At 46.7% G+C, this 24,210-nt stretch overlaps 2 protein-coding genes across 2 annotated transcripts in view; one reads left to right on the plus strand and one right to left on the minus strand.

Moving 5' to 3' along the window:
• Positions 1-24,210, minus strand: part of LOC149362409 (uncharacterized) — a 159,067-nt gene that overhangs the window by 82,445 nt on the left and 52,412 nt on the right. The gene's annotated exons all lie outside the window — the stretch shown is intronic.
• LOC149362415 (uncharacterized) lies at positions 18,059-19,284 on the plus strand. Its single transcript, XM_089568297.1, has 3 exons — positions 18,059-18,215; positions 18,291-18,407; positions 19,208-19,284. The coding sequence occupies exons 1-3, from the start codon at positions 18,059-18,061 to the stop codon at positions 19,282-19,284; spliced, it is 351 nt and encodes a 116-aa protein (XP_089424423.1).

Consider the following 24,210-nt stretch of genomic DNA (forward strand, 5'->3'; position numbering starts at 1 on the left):
CTCAACGCAGACGGTATGTACCAAATTTGTGCATGCGTGGTGTGGTTATCTTATTTCCCTGTTTGTTCAATGTATGTACGTACGTACATGCGCTTCGACTGGCGTGTGAGCGTAGCATGTTTACGCGCCGTTTTCGTACACTGGCTGGCACAGAGCGTGCCCCCGCACTTTCTTCGTTTATTTTCAAGAGAATAAGTTTGATCATTGCAAGCTGTGTTGTTTCGTGGGCTCTGACTAACATGAATTTGCCTGTAAGAAAATACCAACAACAAAAAGCTAGCGCGGACTAATGCAGACTTCCCGAGTTTCTTTTTTTCTTTTCCGCGGAAAATAAATTTGTGCCGTCATTTCAGTAGTTGCATTACCTCCCTGCGTGCGCATCTGTGTAATTGCTTCCAGTAACACTTTTTACTCCTTTGCAGTGACGCAAGTGATGAAGCGTTGGAAGTCACTGCGAGACACATTCATCAAAAAACAGAAAGAGGCCACAGCTTCAGAGTGGCGCCGATGCGGACACTGCCGTCACCGTGCGGTGGCCGCATTTTAATCAACTACATTTTCTGTTCGACACGCTGGAATACCCCGAGTAAGCACTTCTTTGAAATCATGCACATTAAGCAGTCATATATGCGTAAATGTACTTTTGAAGTGTACTGTGTACAGTTAAATTAATCCTGCTTTAATAGTGTCGAAGTGTTGGCAGTAGCTCGTGGTTCGTTTCTCTGCATGTTTCATTTTTATTCATGATAACCAGGTTCAAGCACGTTGCGAAATATCCGGACAAGTCATGTTGCTTTTACGAAAATTTTGAAATATTGTGTTTTTGCAATGTTTATCATTCATGCAGAACGGACGGGAACCTCTTATGTAACCAAAGCGTGGACCTCACCGAAACGAGCACTGCTTGTCTGCAGGGTAAAAGGCCCTGTACCTATGAACCTGAAGCCGATCTGTGTGCTTCGGGGTTTTCCATGACCCCTACACAGGAGGATGGGAGTGGATATTCTAGCCCCACACCAGCACCAGCCAGCAGCACACCATGTCGGCCGCAAAAGTAGAAAAGGGGCCAAGAAAAGGCTTTTGAAAAGGAAATTGGATTATTAGGAGAACTGGCTTCAAAGCGAGCCGACGCTTCTGAGCTGTTCAGGCTTTTTATTGGAGACAAGCACAGACGGTGCCCACAGTGTCTGCGAGGACAGTTTGAAATGGAACTTCTCCAAGTCGCAGCTCGGTATGTGGACAACGAATAATGCCGAGTTGTCAGTTCATTTCAAAAAAGAAATTAAAGAAACATATATTACAAATATTCTTCTGATGCTTGACATCTTTTTCCAAGAATTAGTTCCACAGAATTGAGGCACTATTCTTGCACTTCCTCACAATTGGGTTCATCAATTTCCAATAATTTCCATTGCCAGGGCACTTTTCCTTCGTTCACGAAGTATGCAGCGTACTGTTTGAGCACTCTTCCGTGCATGCATTGGCTGCAGGCCAAATGTGGCCGAATCTGACTCCTTTGTACAATTGCTGGCACAACTGGCTTGTGCACTGTAGCAGTGTACATTGTAGCGAAGAAAGTTGAATCCAGTTGGTCTCTTATAACAAGCACTCTGCAACTGGCACGGCAAATTTAGTCCCTGTACCTCTTCTCCAGTACAAGCATAGTCTCTCGAGCAGAGTACCTGCCAAAAAATGTCACTGCCTTTGAGTGCCAGGGCAGCGTTCAAGTGCTTTAGACTGGCGAGCTGACAGCTGTGCTAGATAGGATATGTGGCGGTGAACAGAGTTCAATGCTGTGAAACTACCTGCAGGCTCTAATGTCCAGGCACGATGGAAAAGCCCGAGCGACACATTTACAAAAAAACACCGTGCCTGGAAAGGTGGTGCACCGAGTGGGTCAGGTACAAGTGATGGTAAACAGGTGCGGTGGCCATATTTCCACCTGCTAATGTTTTTGAAGGACCAGGTGGATGTTGGCAGGTATGTTATCATTGGTCAATGCTGATCTCTCAAAATCATTTATCTTTCTTTTGGAGCCAAGAAGAGGTTTTACTTGTGTGGGGCAGGGGTCAAAGCACATGGCAAGTAAGACCAGCAGACAATGCAGGAGCAGGTAAAATATCCAAATTTACAGCAGTAGTTCCAGTACCAGCAAAGCGAAAATGTCAGTCGCTTTCAGGTTGCACATGAAGCTACTTGGGTAGGGAACTTTGTTATTGAACAAGTGTTTGCAGAACTGTTGGGGTGACAAGGCCACACAAAAGCTGGTACAGCACAACTTATGTAACTATTTGCACTCCCACAACAGTCCTGTGTTTCCAAACATTCAAAAGAAGTGTTTATGAAGATGACATGTGAAAAGCAAAGCAGTGTGTGCTAACCAGCCTAACAATTTTTTTTTCAGCACAATCTCCAACTGCCATAGCCAAGCTGAAGAAACAGCTGAAACATTATTTAATTTAATTTATAGCGACACAGAAGGTAAGAATCTGCATTCCAGTTGCAAAAGTGTGTACCATCAGCCTCAAAAGTTTGCGGGATCTGTGATGCAGGGCGGAGCGTAGCAAAACTGCATTGCTGTGCCCTCTACCGTCATATAGCATGGTGTCGAGGCTCACTCACAGCACACATGCAGCTGGCGTGCCGTGAGCCCTGACATCGCACTCTGCGATGGCAGATGGCGCTGCAATGCAGTTTTGCTTCACACCACCATGCATCACAGATCCCGGAAACTTTTGCTGCCAACACCAGAACTAGCCAACAGTGAAGCCTCACACATATGCACAATGTAGTTCTGCTTTTCATAAGTACCAGCAACAACCATTACAAAACTGCACAGTACTGCAGTACTGACTTCTGAACCGTGTTAGCCACAGCAATGTGGCCTCAATTCTGAAATACATGCTTGCATTATGAAGAAACACTGTAGAGCAAGTTTTCGGAGAGCCATATTGATCTCCTTGCATTTATACCATAATGTAAAAAAAAGTTTACAGTGCCTCAGCTTTGCTTTTATTTTTGTCTAGACACACTGGCAGAGCCCCCACAAGAGGACTTCACCAGTGCTGCCCATCCAGTAAACAGTAGTCAAGAACAGACCACATCAAATGGCATCCTGCAGACCTCAACCACCGTGGCAGCCCCTCATGCTATGAAAGCACCACAGAAAAGAAGAAAGGAGGCCCAGACAAAGCGGTGGGAGGAGGACATGGACAGGGTGGATGCACTCATTGCGGACATACGCTAAGAGCATGCCCAAAGAATCTAAGAAAGACTATGGAACTCGAGCTGCTTGCTTTTGTAAGCAAATATACATTTGATGACCCAGAATAAAAGTACATTTCCAGCAGCACCCTGTCGAATTGAATACACAGAGTTGGGGGCAAAATAAACCCCTGCCAAAAAGGTGCAAGGAGAACCAGTAGCTAAAGCACGGTCAATGCACTGCTGAGAAACGACAGGAACCAAGCTTCCTTGCATGAGCAGACAGAGGCCCACAGACAGCGGGCATGTCTAAAGTATGCTATGGAGGTTAACTCTTAAATTCATCACAAAATAGACATTTCATGACACACAATAACAGCAAATACATAGCACTGTCTTGTTGCTAAATACTACGAGTCACAGGTAGACAGGATGAAAGGTAGTAAAGCACAATTGCAATTCACAACTTTGTTTTTCCTGTCTGCTGCAGTACACCAGCTATCCTTTTCTAAGCTCGATTGATAATCTGCAAACGCGCTCTTCAATGAAATGGCAATCAGGGTGCCGAAAAAAAGAGTGCATATTTTTGTCGACTGCGGCACAAGCACGTACGCAATGCTTCGCAGTTATATTCATTCAGTGTCTAGCACACTTGAATGAAATTCTTATGAAATTTTGCCTGTGAAATTATACATTCAACAGATTTAAGCATGAACAAACTACAGGTACGAATTCAGTGGTGTTGCATATAGCCGCACAATTTGCTTAGGTTAACATCAGCTGCACAAGTGATCGATCGATGCAAATTCTATTTTTTCAAGCTCAGTGCAATTATTAGACGTTTTTTGTAACTGCGCACCCAGGCCTTCCGAGTGATAAGTGGGATCCAGTACGGACTCTGTGGATGAGGCCTACGATAGGCTTCAATAAAAGCCATTATATATGACACCAGTGCGATTTTAGGCAAGCTATATAACGTCTTTATGACGCTGCGTACGAGCCCTACGAGGTTCAGTCTGCTGTAAGGTACAGACACACTGGCGGCAAAACGCATGCGGCACGCCGCTTGCCGCGAAACCTGCCGCGGCGGCGGGTTCATGTGCCGCGCAGAGGATGAGTCGAGAAGCCATTTTTGGCGGCTTGCCGCGTGCCGCGGATCGGGTAGAGCCAATGAGAGACGTCCAGCTCAGTGCCACCTCTTGGTGACTACCGAAGTTAACTTCAAGTGGTGGCGGCTAGACCACGTGGGATTGAGCGCTCCGGGCCAGCCGCGACAGAGAGCTTCCTCCTCGTGCGCATCCATGCTGAAAAATGAATCTCAGCTGAGAGAACATGATGGAACAATTTCTGGAGACTGTTAGCGTATTCCCCTTTTTGTACGACAAAACTCACCCGGAGTTCAAAGATAAGGACGCAAAAATGAACCGGTGGGCAATCATTGGCAGAACATTCGATCTGACTGGTAAGTTGTTTTCATCCTTCATCTGAGCTTCCGCTGAATGTTCACGTTGGGAGGAATGTGCAGGAATGTTGTGAAATCTTGGCTTCTTAGGGGCATGGTGATTTTGCCTGAGCGGTTCGCATGTCGTATCAGGCTGCGCTTCGTACAACGCCGCTTGAGCGCTGAAACAAGTTGCTGAACTTTTTATTTTGCAACCTTTCTTGGTGATAAACTGTGACATTTCTGCAGGACTGCAAGCAGCCGCAAAATTTAAAAATGCGAAAGATCATTGGCTGAAAATTGTGCTGGCGTCGGAGGCGGCCCGGAAAAGTGGCACTGGAGGAGAGGCCGGAAAGGTCCACACGCAGTGGACACTTTTCGACATCATAGATGGCATGCTGAGGAACACACCACATTATGCCGAAAGATAAAAAAAAACACTACTTAGTTGCGCAGCCATCTGCGCGAACTCCAGTCTAGCATTCATAACTTCGCTGCTGTCACCCACCCTACCACTCTTTTTTAAGCCGCCTTCTTTGTGTTTAATATCTTTTTAATTGCTTTGACTGCCCAAGCTTCTGTGTTTTTAAGAATATATTTTCCCTTCAGCTCGGCTGGTAGCTTCGCTATTGTTATTGTCACATTACCTTTTCCTGGCGAAAAATCTGCAGGGATTGCATCAAAAACACCTCAAATTTTACACTTTAATTTATAAGGCTTCAAGTGATTTAACTTGTCATGATGAACGCAACTGCATCTGTGCTTTTGTGCAGCTGCATTCAGCAATCTTCGCTGGCATCGAACAGCCCTTCCAGTCCAAGACTGGTGGCCAGGTGTGCACCTCACTGTTTGGTTACCATAACGATTACTGCAGTGAAACAGTTTATGTACAGCGTTGTCATTTCATTAACCTGTGCAGCTGTGCCTCAAGCCCGGCTGCTGCGCTATGCCTTTAATAATGCAGGTACACTGACAGCCCTAATGACTTTACTGATGAAGACAATTTGAGCTCGGTGGTGATTTTCCATTTTCCTAACTGTGGTGCTGCACAGGTTCCTCATCAATACGCCCTTTGCACCAGCCTTTCACATTTAAGAGTGGGTCCCCACTAATTTGCACTGTTATGCTGCACTCCCATAGAAATGAATTAGTCATGACTCGCCGCTGATCTGTAATTTCAAGTGAATCACACACTCAACACTGCATTGCAATGTACGGGGAAAATCTTTTCAGTGTCCGATTTAATGACTGCACACCCAAAAACTGCAACAAGGGGAGAAACCAAGCTTTCAGGTACAAGATGAGTGTAATGTGTTTTGTTCATTTTCATAGCATTGCAAGTAGACATGTTTTCTGCATCACATATATGCAAAATTGTTATTTTTTATATAGGCTTCCCAGTACATCAGAAGCTGCGGCATTTTCTGCTGGCTCTTCAGGTCACTTTCTTGTGTGGGGATATGACACAATAAAAAACATTTTTTTGAAGCAGGATCTCAACTCCACAAGCAGGAGCCGCTGCCCCAGATCCAGGGTAAGAAAGCTGCGCACTTTCTTTTACTGGAAGCAGACATACTTTTCCAGTGCATTTCTTCAGTCCTGTCCTGCAGGTCTGCCAAAAGGCGAGCATCCAATGGACCTTCCTCTCCATACCGGTATGGTTCACCAGTATTTCAATGCAGTATTTTCCTGCAGAATTTCCTGCAGTATTTCAATGATAATCAGTGACTGCAAGAAAACATTGTGCTGATATATTTATATGCAGGACCAAAAGAAGGCAGTCCAACAGCTTCGATGAAGCGGTGAAAGAGGTTTTGGGGAGCTGCTCAGCTACGCTGCTAGAAATAAAAAAGAAATCCTGCAGATGACAGTGAAGAGGCAGCAAACTGGATCACTGCTTAGTTGAGGATGCTCACACAAAAAAAGATGCGAGGTGACATTCAAGATCCACAAGATGCTGTATGAAGCTCAAATGGAGCAGTTATAATTAAATGAAATGTAAACTGCAAGCAGTCTGAAAATATTTTTCTTTGAAAGCAAGCAATTTCGGCTTTCTTTTGACATGATAGTGTTTGTGCATGCTGACAAGTAGCTGCCTGTTATCGGCGCACAAAGAGCACGCAGCTGCTCTTTTGCGGCTTCAGGCAGATTGAAAACGTGAAAGAGTTTTTTAAAGGAAGCAGCATGAAACTTGGCAAAAAATTATTTAACGCCCACCATGTTTACGACGTCTGAGAAGAGCTTTCTAGCGTCATGGGGTCGTCATACATCATAGGAAGATGCGTGGCGGAAGTAAAGAGCGCCAATTATGACGTGCTGCTGCGCACGTGCCTGAGTTCTTAATATGGCTCCTTAGCTTTCGGGAGGCGATCGGAAGATGATGAAAGCCACCTGCACCTGCAAGGCGGGTCGTGAGGGCTGGTGCAAGCACGCTGCAGCACTGGCTGTTTACATAAACAATCACCACCATACGTAGTGCACGGACCTGCCATGTGCCTCAAACAAGCCAGCATCCCGTCTGATGCTCGACACGAAGAAATTGGTCAAGGACCTCTTTTCAAGTAAGAGTGTTGATTTTTCCCACCATAATAATCAAATTTAACGCGTTTTCAATAACTGTCACCTAGGATGGCCTCTGCAAACGCCCGCACTGCAGCCACTCGACCCGGCCGTCCACGCGCAGTTTCAGACGTTCTTGATCATGAAACTTCACGATCAAAGAGCAAGGAACACGCCACCCTCAGATGCTATTGAGACAACAGGCCCTTCAAACGCTCACCTCAACAAAACGAACGACAGCGGTTTAGTGCGTTTGAGTCACCTGTGTCACCCCTAAAGCTGAAAAGGTGCAGCATACTGTCAGCACTGTCCACCAAAGAAAAAACACTTTATAAGAAGTATGTGTGCCAAAATCTTGACAGAATAGTCAAGATTGCTTTAGTAACCAAAGGCCAAGCAGCTGTGAACAGGTTTGTTAACGCTTTACTCTTGACGTGCGACTTCTTAGTGTGCCTGTGCTAGTTTCATGCGAGATTTATTACAGGTGGCATCTAGAAAGGCACCTCCGAGTGACAAGCTCCGCAGCACATTGGATTAAAACAAGGATAAGCGCATTTGAAGCCTTGGCAGACAGCCTCGTAGGGAAGAGGATGTTTTGATCTGCAGCTACCTCATATGGTAAGCAGCAATAAGCAAGGGATTGCGACCACTCATGTGGCACCCTACTTGTGCTAGTGTAGCCATTAGTTGTACAAAAGAGGAAATATGCTGTGTATGCATAAAATGACTGCTTCCTTTCACTGTAGTAGAATAGAAAGTTGGGCGAGTTTTTCCACCCAAAATGCTTCCTTTCAGAATATACTGAACAGTAGGCACTGCCTTTTGCAATCCAGACACAGTCATCCAAAGTCCAGCCACAAATTGTGTCATATACTTTCGCACTACAATACATAACCTGGATCAAAGTGCCATTAATTTTTACTTTGCACAGGCAAACAGATGGAACCTAAGGCACGGAAGCACTTGTCAGAATTGCTGCAAGCTACTATTCATGAGGTACGTAAGAATTTGGTAGCTTTATCATCGGTTCCATCCGCATTGTCGGTTCAGGTATTTTTTTTCCTGGCAGGTGGGACTCGTCACTCATCCCGAGCAGCAACGGCTGTGCTGCAGCCCGGATGGCGTCATTGCATTCGACGATGCCATTCACCTTGTAGAAATCAAGTGTCCGTTTTCTCTGAGGAGTGATCTATTTATTGATCACGAGAACGAGATTAGCTACATTCCATATGTGCAATATGTTATGGCAAGCTGGCAGTTAAGAAAACGCAATAATATTACACCCAGATAATGGCCACGTTGTACACTTTGGGGATGAAAGACGGGCTTCCTTCCAAGGTCCGAGAGATGCCACTCACCAAGCACCAAATGATAGTTGTCGACAACAAAAGATGAATATGTCAGCACCCTTATCGGGTGTCTTCAAATAAACGTGACGCCATCCGCCATCAAGTTATAGAAATGCTCCAGGACATCTTACAACCATCCACAAGCCCCTCGGCACCACCTGTTGTCCTCGTCACAAAGAAAGATGGCACCCTAAGGTGCTGCGTTGATTACAGACACCTGAACACATGCTTCTTAGGAATCCTGGTCCCTCTTCTGTCGTGGGCGCTAACCGGCAAGACTTTGTGACCCACGGCCAAACCATCTCTCAGCCCTGAAATTCCCGCAACGACTCCAAACCATTCCCCTCGCAAGCATCTTCCCTTTACTATTCACACCGCCACCACCAAGACGTATGCAGATGTCCTGCAAGGACCTTCACGGCCACCAACCCAATGCTCCCGGACGCCCAAACTAGCGACCACTGCAGCACCAATCCTACTCCCAGAGCCTACTCCAGCACAGATGCCGCCAGCACCGAGCTGTACCGGCACACTGCCCGACCCTCACACAACATGATACCCTAGCCCAGCTTGAACTTGACATGCAGGCCCTTGAGACATGCATGAACCACCACGCCAAGAAGCGCTGGAATAATAAATCCAGGCACAAACACTGCACACCACTCAACTCACAGCCCTGATCGCTACTCTCCAACATTGCCGCCAAGCAGGCAGAATTCATAGAAAAAATCCAACATACACTTACAGCCCTCTCCTCCCCATCTGGCTCGCCACTCCTAAAAAAAAAAACCCTGTGGCCATCTTCATCTAAGGTGTACATGTGTCAAATTATACACGTGTATACGCCTTTGTGAATTGCTCGCCACGTGGAACTTTTGGACACTCGGTGCTCATATTTGTCTCATGCAAAGGTTTCCTCCCTTGTTTGCCCATTACGTCGCACCAAGCCCAGTTCCTCATTTCAGACTTTAACAGCCAATGTCATGCATTACCTTGCGACATTTCTATATTTTTGAAACACTTTATTTAAAGTTAAAGGCCATGAGGTCAAGCAGTGTAGATCACAGCTTATACTTTTGTTTTTGCAGAGTTCTCAGTCGTAGGAAAACAACTGAATCTGGGTGCATTACCTGGCGGTATTACTGGGTCCTTCACCGGTTCCTGGGCTCCCTACCGGCTAATGACTGCAGCTTGATGGAGGAATCAAGCTGCAATGAGAATGAATCTGCCTAGCAGGCGAGTAGTCATGGAGACTGTTTATAGTAAGTGCACAAAGCAGTTAACAAGATTGATTTCACTGAATGCAGCCCATACTTGAGGCGACAAGGAACAGCATGCAATACTGAAAAAATCCTAATTTGCCGCACTTTACACTTTCTTACTACAGTACCCTGGAAATGGATGTAGAATCATCCCTGCTACTGTAATGTAGAACATATGTATCCTTTCAGATTTTCTCCAGCATGCTGGATGGAAATAAAGGGGGTCCAAGAAACCAGACGTGATGCATCCTGGAAGTGAAGATGTTGCTGTCACAGCAGTGGTGGCAGATGATGCCCCTGAGCCCTTCTCAGGCACGAGGACTTCATTGCCTTTAGCAGTGGAGTGCCCCGAGGCGGCGAGCTTGCCGAATCCACCCAAGGGGCAGCGGCCAACTGCAGCAAAGGGGCTGGCAGCCCAAACAATGATTCTACAGCAGCTGCTTGAGGAGCAGCGGCAGCTATGCTGCGCAGCAGAACACGAACGAGCAAAGGACAGGATGCCCAAGGAGCGCCAGTTGGCAAGACCGGCTCATCGATGTTTTAGAAAAACCTTTGAAAAAAATTAATGTAGCCAGCTCGATGCCTCTGACAAGACCTTTAACACCAAACTTTCATCTACCCGAGTGCTAACTGAAAATGCTTTTGGGGAATTAAAGGGTAGGTTTAGGCAGCTACAGTGTCTGGACCTGACGACAGTAGACAACATGTCAAAATTTATACTCTCGTGTTGTGTACTCCACAACATCTGCATTGACAAGGGGACTCACCTGATAAGTCTACTTCAGGTCATGCATCTGAGCTCAATGATCAAAGCCCTACTGCAGCTGAAGTTCAGAGTGGAACCTCTAGAGAAAAGAGCCTCTTGTTAACTATTTGCAGTTCTTTCGGGTTAGATAACAAGTCAGCAAGGATACTCTCTTCACCTTTGTAAATATTTACTGTCTGGATAAATGTGATATGCATTATTTCCTACCCACATACATTTCAGAGTAAAAACTTCCGTAGAGGTTTCCACTTGCCACTTCTAAAATCACAGTTTGCACCAGAAGGAAATACATCAACACAGTAAAGCAAATATTTTGAACACCAAGCTCATGGTATGCATACATATTTTTATTGACACAACCTCTAGAATTTCACAAAAGGGACCAGCAAACACTGCCTTGCTGTCCAGGCACGGCCAGCTAGTGTTGAAGAGACCAGCGAACAATTTGATGATCTGTCATCAATGCTGCAAGGTTCATCACCAGCCAACTTTCCTTGCCAAGCACAGACTCATCATCACCATCACGCCAGTCACAAGATTCAACATCCCATGAGTGTGCACGGCTGCTGGAACATGTGGCGTCACAGGAAGAAGCATTGTCACAGGCACCGCCGACATCTGGGCATGCAAAACTCAAAAAGAGTAGCAGCATTAGAAGAAAATGCGATTCTTGCTCATGTTGCAAATATCACTGAAATGCTGCGGTCACCCAATGAATATGACGAGTGCGATTTATTTGGAATGACAATTGCAAAGCTGGTGAAAAAGGAGTACCAAAATGGCATACAAATAAAACTGCTGGAAGTGTTGACTCGTTCCCAATTTAATAAGAGCGATGTGTGTTTGTTAGGCTCAAAACTGTTTTCAGAAGGTGTCACTGCAGTGTCACAACACTGAACTGAATGAAGCACTGGAATGTCTAGTTTACCACAAGACCGTTTTGGGCACATTAGCCATGGCTACGGGCTTGAGAACTTGTAATTTGACCAAATGAGGGTGACAAACACTGTGTGATAGTCCCCTTAAGCTATGTGTGACCTCAAGACAGCCAGAGTGAGTCCCTCGCAAAGACAATATACATAACAGAATGAGGAGCATATGTATTCTTAGTTGGTTGGCTTGTGGGGATTTATGTCCCAAATCAATACAAGCTCTGATAGATGCTCAGTATGCATTCTTGTTGTAAATATATGTTACCTTCACTGGCATGAACAGCGCTGCTGCTGTCCCCGATCGATTTGCATCAGCAGGGGCGAGTGCGAAATCCTTTACGTGGAACTGGCATGCAAAGGACTGGAGAGAAACCACAGAAGGTGTGGAAAGCTGTTCCCTGCAGCTTAAAGGTTTATGAGGCCATGCTGCAAATGAACCCACCGAGCAGCAACAAAAATATATAAAAGAATTTGCTGATGCCTCAAGTACACTGGACGGAATGGAGCACTTTGCAGTAGCTGCAAGCTGATGACTATAGTGAGGCCACTCAGACAAAATATGGCAAGCATATCAAGGGCTCACTGCTAAGCTACCAGCAGTCACTAGAGTCACATGAGTTTTCCGCTTTCCTGTCAGAAAACCTAAAGAGGAAGCAACAACAACTGAAACTTTTGACTGCTTCAGTGACATCATACATTGGGTGGTTCCTGATCGAGTGGATGGACTGCTAGAGTCATAAAGGTCTATGCCTAATAAGATATCAATAATATTAGTTCTGTTTTTTGCTATTTTTATGCTAACATTTATGTCACCTTGAACTGAGAGAGGCTACATCACATGGCTCCACACATTATGCAAGCGTCTGACGCCGTTTTGGTGAAATAGATCTTGAAGCTCCATGTTTTTCCCTCCAAAGGTTTTGGGCGCCAAACATGATGCTTTCCCTCTGCCTTTGCAAAAGTACTTTGACCCTTGCGCATTTTTCATTCCCTTGTATCTTACTCGTATTGTCTCCCGAGCTGCCCATGACTCATTCTTTAAGAATTCCTAACCTCTTTCACATGTTTCGGCCCCCTCCCCTTTCTATTCCAAGTCCCATATCTCCCCAGCTCGTCTACCAAACATGCCGCTTTCAACATAGTGTGTCCTCCATCCCACGAAGTGGTATTTTTTCTTTTTCTATGTGATTTTAGTTTCTCGTGACAACAAAAGCTGTGGTAAAAGATAATGACTCTTCCCCCCCCCCCCCACACTGTCGTCTCACCTGCCACTCGCCTTGAAACAGCTGGATGCATCACCATGACACATCCTTGACTGGCACAGCGGCGCCCAGCCACACAACCAGCACGATGAGAAAGCATGTATGCTTGAGCTGGCAATGTTCGTAGTCTGTGCCAGCTAAAACCCACATCTGACACGTTATGAGAGCTCCGATGCAGTTCAGTACCCTGGCCTGCAAGATCTTCAAGTTTGAATGCAATGCAACAGTTCTCTTGCAAAAGGAGTGCAACGATTAGTTCCGATATGACTCATCAATTCACTGGAGAACAGCTCTGTTAAGCTTGCTGAGCTGCGTTGTCCAACCTGAATTATCGTAATGCACCAAGCATAACAGTAAACGATTTTTCCACAGCCTCTGCAACTATGCTCATCGGCCCTCCCTTCCGTTACTCTCCAGGATGGCTGTTGGTGTGCAAGCCATCCTGTGTGTGCTAGAAGCATGATCCTTGTAACTCGATGCAATAAACATTTTTGTTTTCTGAATTCTTTGGCAGCCTCATTAATATTAGCTATGTAGCATGGTACATACATAGTGCTGATCACTGGCCAGTCGGTTGCATGTGCCAATGTTTGAAAGCTGGATATGCCAGTGTTCTAAAGCCAGGTAGTTTGAAATCTGGATATGGCAGTGTGTACGAAGGCAAGAGTACCGATGTTCGAAAGCTGGATGCCCCGAGTTCTAAAGCTGGAAAGCCAGTCAGACCTTTACTGGCATGTTGCAGAACGAACGACAGGCCTGCGTTGGCAGCTCGATCAACCGAACGTTGGCTCAAAACTGGCTGAGAAGACGAGCCACTCTCACGACGAGCCAATGCGCTATGCACGTGTGGGCGACTGCATCGGCCTCCGTCATGGTATGACACCACCGTGCCAACGCTGTCAGAGCAAGATTTCAAGGCCAACCTTCAAGCCTCAAGGCAGACGTTCGCCTATGTTGTGGGTTGCTGCAGGCGGCTTCAGAGAGTCTACACGAATATGAGAAAAGCCATCTCCTTGGAAAAACGTGTCGTGATCTCTCTCTATAGGCTCCCTACTTTGGCAGAAGAAAGGACTGTGGCCAATCTTTTTGAAGTCAGCCGCCCTTCTGTGAACATCATATTCACAGAATTCTGTGACATTGTTGTTGAAGAACTTGAGCTTGTTGTGATCAAGATGCCGACAAGACATGAAATACAAGACCACATCCAACAGTTTGCAGCGGTGACTGGTTTTCCACAAGGGTTTGGTGCCCTCGACGGGTGCCACATCAAAGTTTCACCGCCTAAAGAGAATGCCCAAGATTATTACAACTATAAAGGGTGGTACAGCACCATTTAACTGGTACTTGTTGATCACACTTATAAGTTTATACAAATGACTGTGGGATCTCCTGGCAAGAACCATGATTCCAATGTTTATAATTGCACTTTGATATCAAAGCTCGCTGACGCAGGTTTCTTTTCTGTGCCAGCAAAGGTGATTGGAGGAGAAGAGGTTGGAGCTGTCATAGTGACCAAGTTTTTCCTTACTGCCTCATCTAATGAAGCCGTGCCCTTACCGGCACACAGGGGGTAAAGCTGTGAGCGTGTTCAATCACGCACTCTCGAAAGCAAGGCGTGTGGTTGAAAATGCTTTCGGAAGATTGAAGGCAAGATTCTGGATTTTGAAGGGGCTAGAATGTGACATTCGCAATGCCAATTGCATTGTGAAAACATGCTGCACAATTCACAACATTTGCGAGCGAATGCGCGACGAATATGACAGCCACTGGAGTGAGGAATTTGGCAGTGAGCTCCCACAGCCAGTGAATGTTAGCACCACAAGTGTGCCACAAGTGTGATTGGAGGAGAAGAGGTTGGAGCTGTCATATTATGTGACCAAGCTTTTCCTTACTGTCTCATCTAATGAAGCTGTACCCTCACCGACACACAGGGGGTGAAGCTGTGAGCGTGTTCAATTACGCACTCTCGAAAGCAAGGCGTGTGGTTGAAAATGCTTTCGGAAGATTGAAGGCAAGATTCTGGATTTTGAAGGGGCTAGAATGTGACATTCGCAATGCCAATTGCATTGTGAAAACATGCTGCACAATTCACAACATTTGCGAGCGAATGCGCGACGAATATGACAGCCACTGGAGTGAGGAATTTGGCAGTGAGCTCCCACAGCCAGTGAATGTTAGCACCACAAGTGTGCTACAAGTGTGATTGGAGGAGAAGAGGTTGGAGCTGTCATATTATGTGACCAAGCTTTTCCTTACAGTCTCATCTAATGAAGCCGTACCCTCACCGACACACAGGGGGTGAAGCTGCCAGCGTGTTCAATCACATACTCTCGAAAGCAAAGCGTGTGGTTGAAAATGATTTCGGAAGATTGAAGGCAAGATTCTGGATTTTGAAGGGGCTAGAATGTGACATTCGCAATGCCAATTGCATTGTGAAAACATGCTGCACAATTCACAACATTTGCGAGCGAATGCGCGACGAATATGACAGCCACTGGAGTGAGGAATTTGGCAGTGAGCTCCCACAGCCAGTGAATGTTAGCACCACAAGTGTGCCACAAGTGTGATTGGAGGAGAAGAGGTTGGAGCTGTCATAGTGACCAAGTTTTTCCTTACTGCCTCATCTAATGAAGCCGTGCCCTTACCGGCACACAGGGGGTGAAGCTGTGAGCGTGTTCAATCACGCACTCTCGAAAGCAAGGCGTGTGGTTGAAAATGCTTTCGGAAGATTGAAGGCAAGATTCTGGATTTTGAAGGGGCTAGAATGTGACATTCGCAATGCCAATTGCATTGTGAAAACATGCTGCACAATTCACAACATTTGCGAGCGAATGCGCGACGAATATGACAGCCACTGGAGTGAGGAATTTGGCAGTGAGCTCCCACAGCCAGTGAATGTTAGCACCACAAGTGTGCCACAAGTGTGATTGGAGGAGAAGAGGTTGGAGCTGTCATATTATGTGACCAAGCTTTTCCTTACTGTCTCATCTAATGAAGCTGTACCCTCACCGACACACAGGGGGTGAAGCTGTGAGCGTGTTCAATTACGCACTCTCGAAAGCAAGGCGTGTGGTTGAAAATGCTTTCGGAAGATTGAAGGCAAGATTCTGGATTTTGAAGGGGCTAGAATGTGACATTCGCAATGCCAATTGCATTGTGAAAACATGCTGCACAATTCACAACATTTGCGAGCGAATGCGCGACGAATATGACAGCCACTGGAGTGAGGAATTTGGCAGTGAGCTCCCACAGCCAGTGAATGTTAGCACCACAAGTGTGCCACAAGTGTGATTGGAGGAGAAGAGGTTGGAGCTGTCATATTATGTGACCAAGCTTTTCCTTACAGTCTCATCTAATGAAGCCGTACCCTCACCGACACACAGGGGGTGAAGCTGCCAGCGTGTTCAATCACATACTCTCGAAAGCAAAGCGTGTGGTTGAAAATGATTTCGGAAGATTGAAGGCAAGATTCTGGATTTTGAAGGGGCTAGAATGTGACATTCGCAATGCCAATTGCATTGTGAAAACATGCTGCACAATTCACAACATTTGCGAGCGAATGCGCGACGAATATGACAGCCACTGGAGTGAGGAATTTGGCAGTGAGCTCCCACAGCCAGTGAATGTTAGCACCACAAGTGTGCCACAAGTGTGATTGGAGGAGAAGAGGTTGGAGCTGTCATAGTGACCAAGTTTTTCCTTACTGCCTCATCTAATGAAGCCGTGCCCTTACCGGCACACAGGGGGTGAAGCTGTGAGCGTGTTCAATCACGCAGTCTCGAAAGCAAGGCGTGTGGTTGAAAATGATTTCGGAAGATTGAAGGCAAGATTCCGGATTTGGAGGGGCTAGAATGTGACATTCGCAATGCCAATTGCATTGTGAAAACATGCTGCACAATTCACAACATTTGCGAGCGAATGCGCGACGAATATGACAGCCACTGGAGTGAGGAATTTGGCAGTGAGCTCCCACAGCCAGTGAATGTTAGCACCACAAGTGTGCCACAAGTGTGATTGGAGGAGAAGAGGTTGGAGCTGTCATATTATGTGACCAAGCTTTTCCTTACTGTCTCATCTAATGAAGCCGTACCCTCACCGACACACAGGGGGTGAAGCTGCCAGCATGTTCAATCACACACTCTCGAAAGCAAAGCGTGTGGTTGAAAATGATTTCGGAAGATTGAAGGCAAGATTCCGGATTTGGAGGGGCTAGAATGTGACATTCGCAATGCCAATTGCATTGTGAAAACATGCTGCACAATTCACAACATTTGCGAGCGAATGCGCGACGAATATGACAGCCACTGGAGTGAGGAATTTGGCAGTGAGCTCCCACAGCCAGTGAATGTTAGCACCACAAGTGTGCTACAAGTGTGATTGGAGGAGAAGAGGTTGGAGCTGTCATATTATGTGACCAAGCTTTTCCTTACTGTCTCATCTAATGAAGCCGTACCCTCACCGACACACAGGGGGTGAAGCTGCCAGCGTGTTCAATCACACACTCTCGAAAGCAAAGCGTGTGGTTGAAAATGATTTCGGAAGATTGAAGGCAAGATTCCGGATTTGGAGGGGCTAGAATGTGACATTCGCAATGCCAATTGCATTGTGAAAACATGCTGCACAATTCACAACATTTGCGAGCGAATGCGCGACGAATATGACAGCCACTGGAGTGAGGAATTTGGCAGTGAGCTCCCACAGCCAGTGAATGTTAGCACCACTACAAGAGCGCCCGCTGAGAGAATCGAAAGTGCTCTGGCAAGGCATCTCTTGGCCATGAATGCGTAAGCTTCACCACTGCCTGTTCTGGAACCTTTTCAGACCTTATAAAATTTAAATACTGACAAGTGGTTGTGCATCTTCTTACAGGAAAAACTTTTATGCTGCTGTGCAGTAATAGACTGCCAGCAACAAAAAAACTAAATTCTAGAGGTGCGTGTACTGTGCCGTTTTGTCGTTAAGCATCCCATTCAGCTTAAAGCCCAACTCCATATACACTTGCACCGCACGTCACCGCGCGCCAGGCATCCCGGGCGTCAGCCAGAACCAGTCTGCGCATGCACGCGGTGTCAGACGTGAGCAGTGCGAGCCCTGACGCTCTGATCTCTCCCTGTGAGATATTTGAGTATTTGGCGCACGCACTGCACGCGTAGTTTCCGGCGCACTGACGGGTCGTCCGACTTCCAGAACGAGACCAAGCACAGTTGGCAACCCGGCTGCTCATTCGGCTTCTTTTTGTTTGACAGCATGGAGAAAGAAAGTGCTCGCGCATGTACAGCAAATATGGAGGTCACGCTCGATACAGAACTGCTAATTTCGGAGGTCGAAATGCGGCCGTCGCTACGGCTGGCGAGCCATAGGCTGCACAAAAACAAGCATGTTAAGGCTGCGCTCTGGAATGAAGTTGCAGCAGAAGTCCTGCCAGGAGTGCCACTTGAAGGTAAGCCGACCTCATTCATTCATTACCTGTATCAACATGAAAAGTAACTAGTCAATCATTGTTTTAATCGCATAGCGAGCACCAGCTATATCCAGAAGCGGTGGAAATCTCTACGGGACAAATTCCGCCGCTTTTTCATGGCTGAAAAAACTTCCAAGCGAAGTGGCGCTAGTGCCGGGGAAGTGGAGGCCAGTGAGATCGCATGGCCGTATTATATACAGCTGATGTTCCTGAGGGACACAATGGAGTCCAGGCCATACGTGCACAATTTTTATTGTTACGGTAGAAAGGTGTTGATAAAAAGGAAAGCATGCAGTGCCATCCTTTTGCCAGTAGTGGCTATGCTGATGCAAAAAACGCCCTTCGACGCTGCGCATTTGCAAAGCGAGTACAGAGGTGAACAAACATGTCTGGACGTTAGAGCGACGTGCAGCGGAAGAAATGGAGTGAAATTAAAGCGCATGTCAGTGTTGTGATTGAACCAAAATAGTACTTCTTCAGGTACTTTACCGATGAACTGTTTGAAGAGATTGCACGTTGCACAAACATCTATGCGAGCACGAACAGCTACGTGCTTCAGCACGAACATCTACGTGCTTCGGACCATCCTTCGAACAACACCAGAAGAAATCAAAACGTTCTTCGGAATGTTATTGATAATGGGAACACTGAAATTCCCACGCATCAGGATGTACTGCAGTCCTGCAACGCAAATTCCAAGTGTGTCGGGAGCAATGAGCGAGAACAGACTTTTTAGGCTCCAGTCTGCATTACATGTCACTGAGCCAGACCCAGATCAGAATGGAACTGACAAGTTTTGGAAAGTGCGACCGCTCCTTGATGCTGTCAGGAAGGGATGCCTCGAACTTCCTCCTACTGAAAAAAAACAGCATTGATGAGCAAATGATACCCTTTACAGGGAGTGTCGTTGCGAAGCAATTTGTCCGCAACAAACCTAACCCCGAAGGTGTGAAAGTGTTTGTTCGTTGCAGCTCCAGTGGTGTCGCGCATGAATTCAAATTTTATCAGGGAAAAGGCACCGGCACCTCCGTGGAGCACAAGCACCTAGGGCTTGGTGGCTCCATTGTGATGACGTTGACTCAGGACCTCCCAAAACTGCGGAGCTTCAAATGTTACTTTGACAACTATTTCAGTTCGATAGCACTGCTTCAAGAGCTGAAGAAAATAGGTATCTGGGCCACTGGCACCATCCGTAGCAACAGGCTGCAAGGATGTCCACTGAAGTCTGAGAAAGCACTTAAAAAAGAGGGATGCGGCAGTATGGATGCCAGTGTCACCAAAAGTGGTGGCAGGACAGTGGCTCTGTGAATGTTGCATCGACATTCGTGGGTGTTGAGGAGCCTAAAAATGTTAAACAATGGTGTGAGGCATCAAAGAAGCATGTTGCCTTACCGTGCCCTGAAATTCTCAGCCAGTACAATGAATCAATGGGCGGAGTTGACAAGATGGATTTCTTGCTGTCGTTGTACCCACTAAAACAAAGAACTGTTAGCACTCCCATAACTTACACGCCACGAGGTCTCAACACACCCGAGCAAGATGGCGCTCCTGCACAGTATCCACGAAACGCCCCGCATCCAACTCTAATGTTCAAGCCGTAAGCTCCGAGCGGAACAACCATCCTGCCCTCGAGTCACGCTAAGTGGGGATCAGCAGCACATTCGTTCTCAAGCTTGTCTAAACACAGACCACGCGGCCCGGGACATTCGGCGCCGTGAACGTAAACCACGCACTCACGAAGCGTGTCCGCGCCCGCATTCGGACTCCGAACTCGTAAATTTCCAAAGCCTCGGCACCACGCAAGCGAAGAATGCCGGAGTAACGTGAGCCGTCGACCGGCGCGCTGGGGAGAGTACCAAGCGACGAATGCTTCGAGCGAGGCCCAACAGAGAGACGACCGAGAGACGCCGACGATACGAGACGCGTCGGCAAGGCCCTCCCAACTCTGCAGATCCGCCGAACCTCCTACGTATCAATAATCCAGTTATCACATTCTTGTATCCTTAAGTCTTAAAATAAACCAGTTTTCTTTATTCGAAAGGAATCTGGCCACCTCTTGCTAACAGAACAAAGAAGTGGCCAGTACGCGTCATCTCTCATTTCACGTCATTCGCACTAGTGAATGGATGGCAAGAATACCTGACTGACGCAAATGACAACTGCTTCTCACGCAGGAAAATTCTGGACTTGTTGGCATTTCAGAACGATGTGGGCTTGGCATTAATAATGTGCAACAAGAATGGTGCCAGGAAACGCGGTCGCCCAAGCAACGATACGAAGGAGCCACCAAGGAAGGTGCACAATGCTGAGCCGCGGCCCGTAAATGCCGCCTGGTATGACGGAATGAACCACTGGCCAGCACATACAGGCAAGAACTTTGCTCAGCGTTGCAACCTAGAAGGCTGCAATTCAAGAGCGCGAGTGCGATGCCACAAATGCAACGTGTTCCTTTGTCTTTCAGCGACAAATGACTGCTTTTACGCATTCCATAACAAATGAGCTTTGAGTTTTCTTTTTCGAATGACATTTCTATGTGATATAAACAAATGCCTTGCCTGAGACTCGAAATGTAACTTTGCCTCATTTGTACTGGCTGAGTCATAATGTACACATACGTGTACGCGTGCTAAAATTCAGTAAGAAGGGAAAAAAATTTTTTCTTTGCTTTATTTTCATTCTCGGAACATCTTGTCGAAAAAGCATGTGGAATAATTTTCCTGCACTTTGCTTTAATTCGTGACTGACGGGGATATACATATTTCTTATATGCCGGACGTCAGGCAATTACGGCCTGCCGAGAGTCGGCTGGCCAATGAACCAGGCCCCAGCAATGCGGCGGGACCAAGCAGGCTGCAGCCAGGAGTAGCCCTTGATGTTATTTTAGAAAATAGCATCCAGTTCGACGACTTTCCAGAGCAATTTGAGATTATAGCATGCGCAGAATCTCCACCACTGACGAGTAAATCGTCGTTGCACTCAATGGAGTCGCAACTGTCGACCGGGACGCCATCTGTCGACTCCCAGTCGGCAATGTCTGGTACCGGCAGAAAAAGAAGGAAGACCGTGCCAAGTGAAGATGCCTTGGAGAAGCTAGTGGGACGGCTCACTGACACCCTCAATGCGAGCGCAGGGCATGATGAGGAAGATTTGTTCAGCCTCTTCTTGAGGCAGATGATAAAGAAGGTATCGGAAGAACAGCAACTTGGATTGCGCATTAAGCTATTGCAAGTGTTTGAAGCATATACAACTGTGTAAAACCCTGTTGTCTGACATCATGCTTTTCACTCCAAAATGTCTTGGAAGCTGGCGCAAAAATGTCACATTGTGCCAAAATGAGGCCTTACAATGTGCAGTCTACCAAGACCCTGTTGCACGGAACAGTTACATATGCTTGAAGCATGGCAGCCTCATGTTTGCTGTTCTGCTCGCAAATAGCACAGCGGCGACATGATGCTGGGCCTTTTCATGTCAGGATAGTGCTCCCAGGGTTTTATGGTTGTTCCCAGGGTTTTATGTACTTGCTCTGAATTACGATAGTAACATGGAGATACATGAATACTGAATGCTGCAGGCATAAGGTACAAGTTTGGCCAGCAAACAGCTTCCTGAGCCAGAGTTGGTGTAACAAACTGTTGCTGCACATCCTTGTTATATAGTGCTGTACCCTCACTGACATCGATTGTGCTGCTGCTGTTGTGTGCGCCTGGAGACTTCCTCCTTTGAAATGCCTGGCTGTTGCCACTGCCAGGAAACCTCACCAACTGTGCTGCAAAAGTATGCCGTGAACAGGTCCCTGGCAGTGGCGGCATCGGCGCGATGGTTCCTAGCATGCGTTGGGGCTAGCTGGAAGTAGAGAGGCTCGGAATTGTCCCCCTGTGCTCCCTGAATGCCTTGCCGCCAGTGTCCTGACACAACATTTCCAAGTGTCCTCCCTGTCAATGAAATTTTGAGATCTTGGGTTCCGGACGATTTTGGCGGTGCCTTCACAGACGGAAGTCTAGACATCCCTCAACTTGGGACACTGCCCGGGACGAGTGTGACCGCCCCATATGCCTTCGTGGGGGACGAGGCATTTCAACTGCGAAAAGATTTCATGCGCCCGTACCCCTCAAGGCACCTAGCGGATGAAAAAAGGGTCTTCAACTACAGATTAAGCTGAGCAAGGTATGATCTGGTGTTCTTTTACAAGCCTTGATAATGCCTAAGGAGCACTAGTTACACCTGAGATGAGATGTCATTTTGACATATTTTATTGCCAAAGAGCTTGCTGTCTGCAGCTCTCAGCTGGTGTTGCATAATAAATTCTTTGCATAAAGCGCAACCCTTCTTAGCTGATCCTTCTTGTTTTGTATTCCTTTTCCAGAAGATGTGCTGAAAACGCCTTCGGTATAACTGCAGCCAGGTGGCGAATTTTTCTGCGTACCATCCCCCAGCTTCCCAAGAATGTGGATTATGTTGTGAAGGCTGCCTGCATCCTCCACAACTTCCATCGCTTAGACGGCCCTCCACACTCACGTCTACAAGTACATACTTGCATTCACTATCGACAATAGCCATGAGGACAATTGAGTATGTTCCCTGAAATTAAAGATACAGCAGTGACAATTAGTACAGGCAGTGTCACATAAGTCTCAAATGCTCCTAGGCCGACATGGCTAAGGCATGAGTGCATTCTATATGAATGGTAGCACCACTTGTTCGCTTAACCAAAAATTGAACTCATTGCCAAAAAAGGCAAGGAGGTGAAGCTGCATCTAGCCTGCACCAGACTGACACCTGCGATATCAGGCAATATAAAATTTAATGAGACATACTAACATTGTATAGACCCGGGGTTGAAGTTAACGCATTAACTATTAGCCGCCAGTGAGGGATCGCGGGCCTTCCCAAAGATGCAAAGAACATAATGAGAACTCAAAAAAAAAAGCCTACCTGCATTACAACAGGACTTTTGTGCATTTTGGTCTCAAGGAGAGAATGAAACAAGGATGGACATGTGCCACGAATTGTCCAGCTTCGTGTGAATATTCATGGACTGCCAAAACATAAAAACAGCCCGACTGCGCTTGTGCCATGTTACTAACATCACCGCATCTGCACCGTTTATGGTTAGTGCTTACAGTGGTGCAGGAAAACCGTCATGCCTTGAAGATTACCTTGCTCCATTCCTTGAACAAATCAATCACCTGACATCTCACGGGCTGGTCATCAAAGCAACACATGATAATGCCACCCTCGCAGCAGTAGTATGTGATGCCCTTGCTAGGAGCTTCGTTGAAAGCCTTTACTGGCCACAGTTGCTATCATGCATGCGAACGCTGTCATCAGAAAGGGTGCTACCTTGAAGGCAGGCTCACGTTTCCCGAGCTGCATGCACCGCAGCACACGAACAAATCATTCCGTTCCAAGGAAGACTAACGGCACAACACTGGCATTTCGCCATTCACATCACTGAACATCGACATGGTGGCATGTTTCCCGATGCATCTCGTCTGCCGGGGAAAGATGCGGCACCTCCTAAGAAACTGAGTCTGACAAAGACATGCAGCAATGCTGGGCAGAGCTGTACGGAATGAGCTTAACAACAGACTGTGAGAAGCAGCCACAGCAATTCCACAGCTAGTTGTAGCGGAAGCACAGGGGAACAAAATTGGGCAGATGGAAGGCTACAGAGTTGCGTTCATTTCTACTACAGCTGGGCCGTTTTGCTGAAACATATTCCGACAGAAAAGCAATATAAGCCCTTTGTGATTTTTCACGTGGTTCTCTGCCTACTCGTATCATCAGATCATTATGTATCACTGAACAAGTTTGCTCGGGAGTTGATAAAGTACTTTGTGCAGGAGTTTGGCCACCTGTATGGAGTGAAGTAACTTGTATACATATATGCTCATACACTTGCCAGAGCAGATAGTTTTAGTGCTTTTCCCTTTGAAAGCTATCTTGGAGAAGTAAAGAAACTGCTATGAACATC

This window comes from Amblyomma mixtum, chromosome 2, assembly GCF_055824585.1.
Source record: "Amblyomma mixtum isolate Tamu chromosome 2, ASM5582458v1, whole genome shotgun sequence".
Lineage (NCBI taxonomy): Eukaryota > Metazoa > Arthropoda > Arachnida > Ixodida > Ixodidae > Amblyomma > Amblyomma mixtum.

What these genes read in the sequence shown, in the direction of transcription:
- LOC149362415 (XM_089568297.1), top strand. Translation starts at nt 18,059, where the DNA reads ATGGAGGTCACGCTCGATACAGAACTGCTAATTTCGGAGGTCGAAATG. An exon ending in GCCAGGAGTGCCACTTGAAG is followed by an intron (nt 18,216 to 18,290) that starts GTAAGCCGACCT and finishes TTAATCGCATAG; the next exon opens with CGAGCACCAGCTATATCCAG. An exon ending in TGCCGGGGAAGTGGAGGCCA is followed by an intron (nt 18,408 to 19,207) that starts GTGAGATCGCAT and finishes TGTTCGTTGCAG; the next exon opens with CTCCAGTGGTGTCGCGCATG.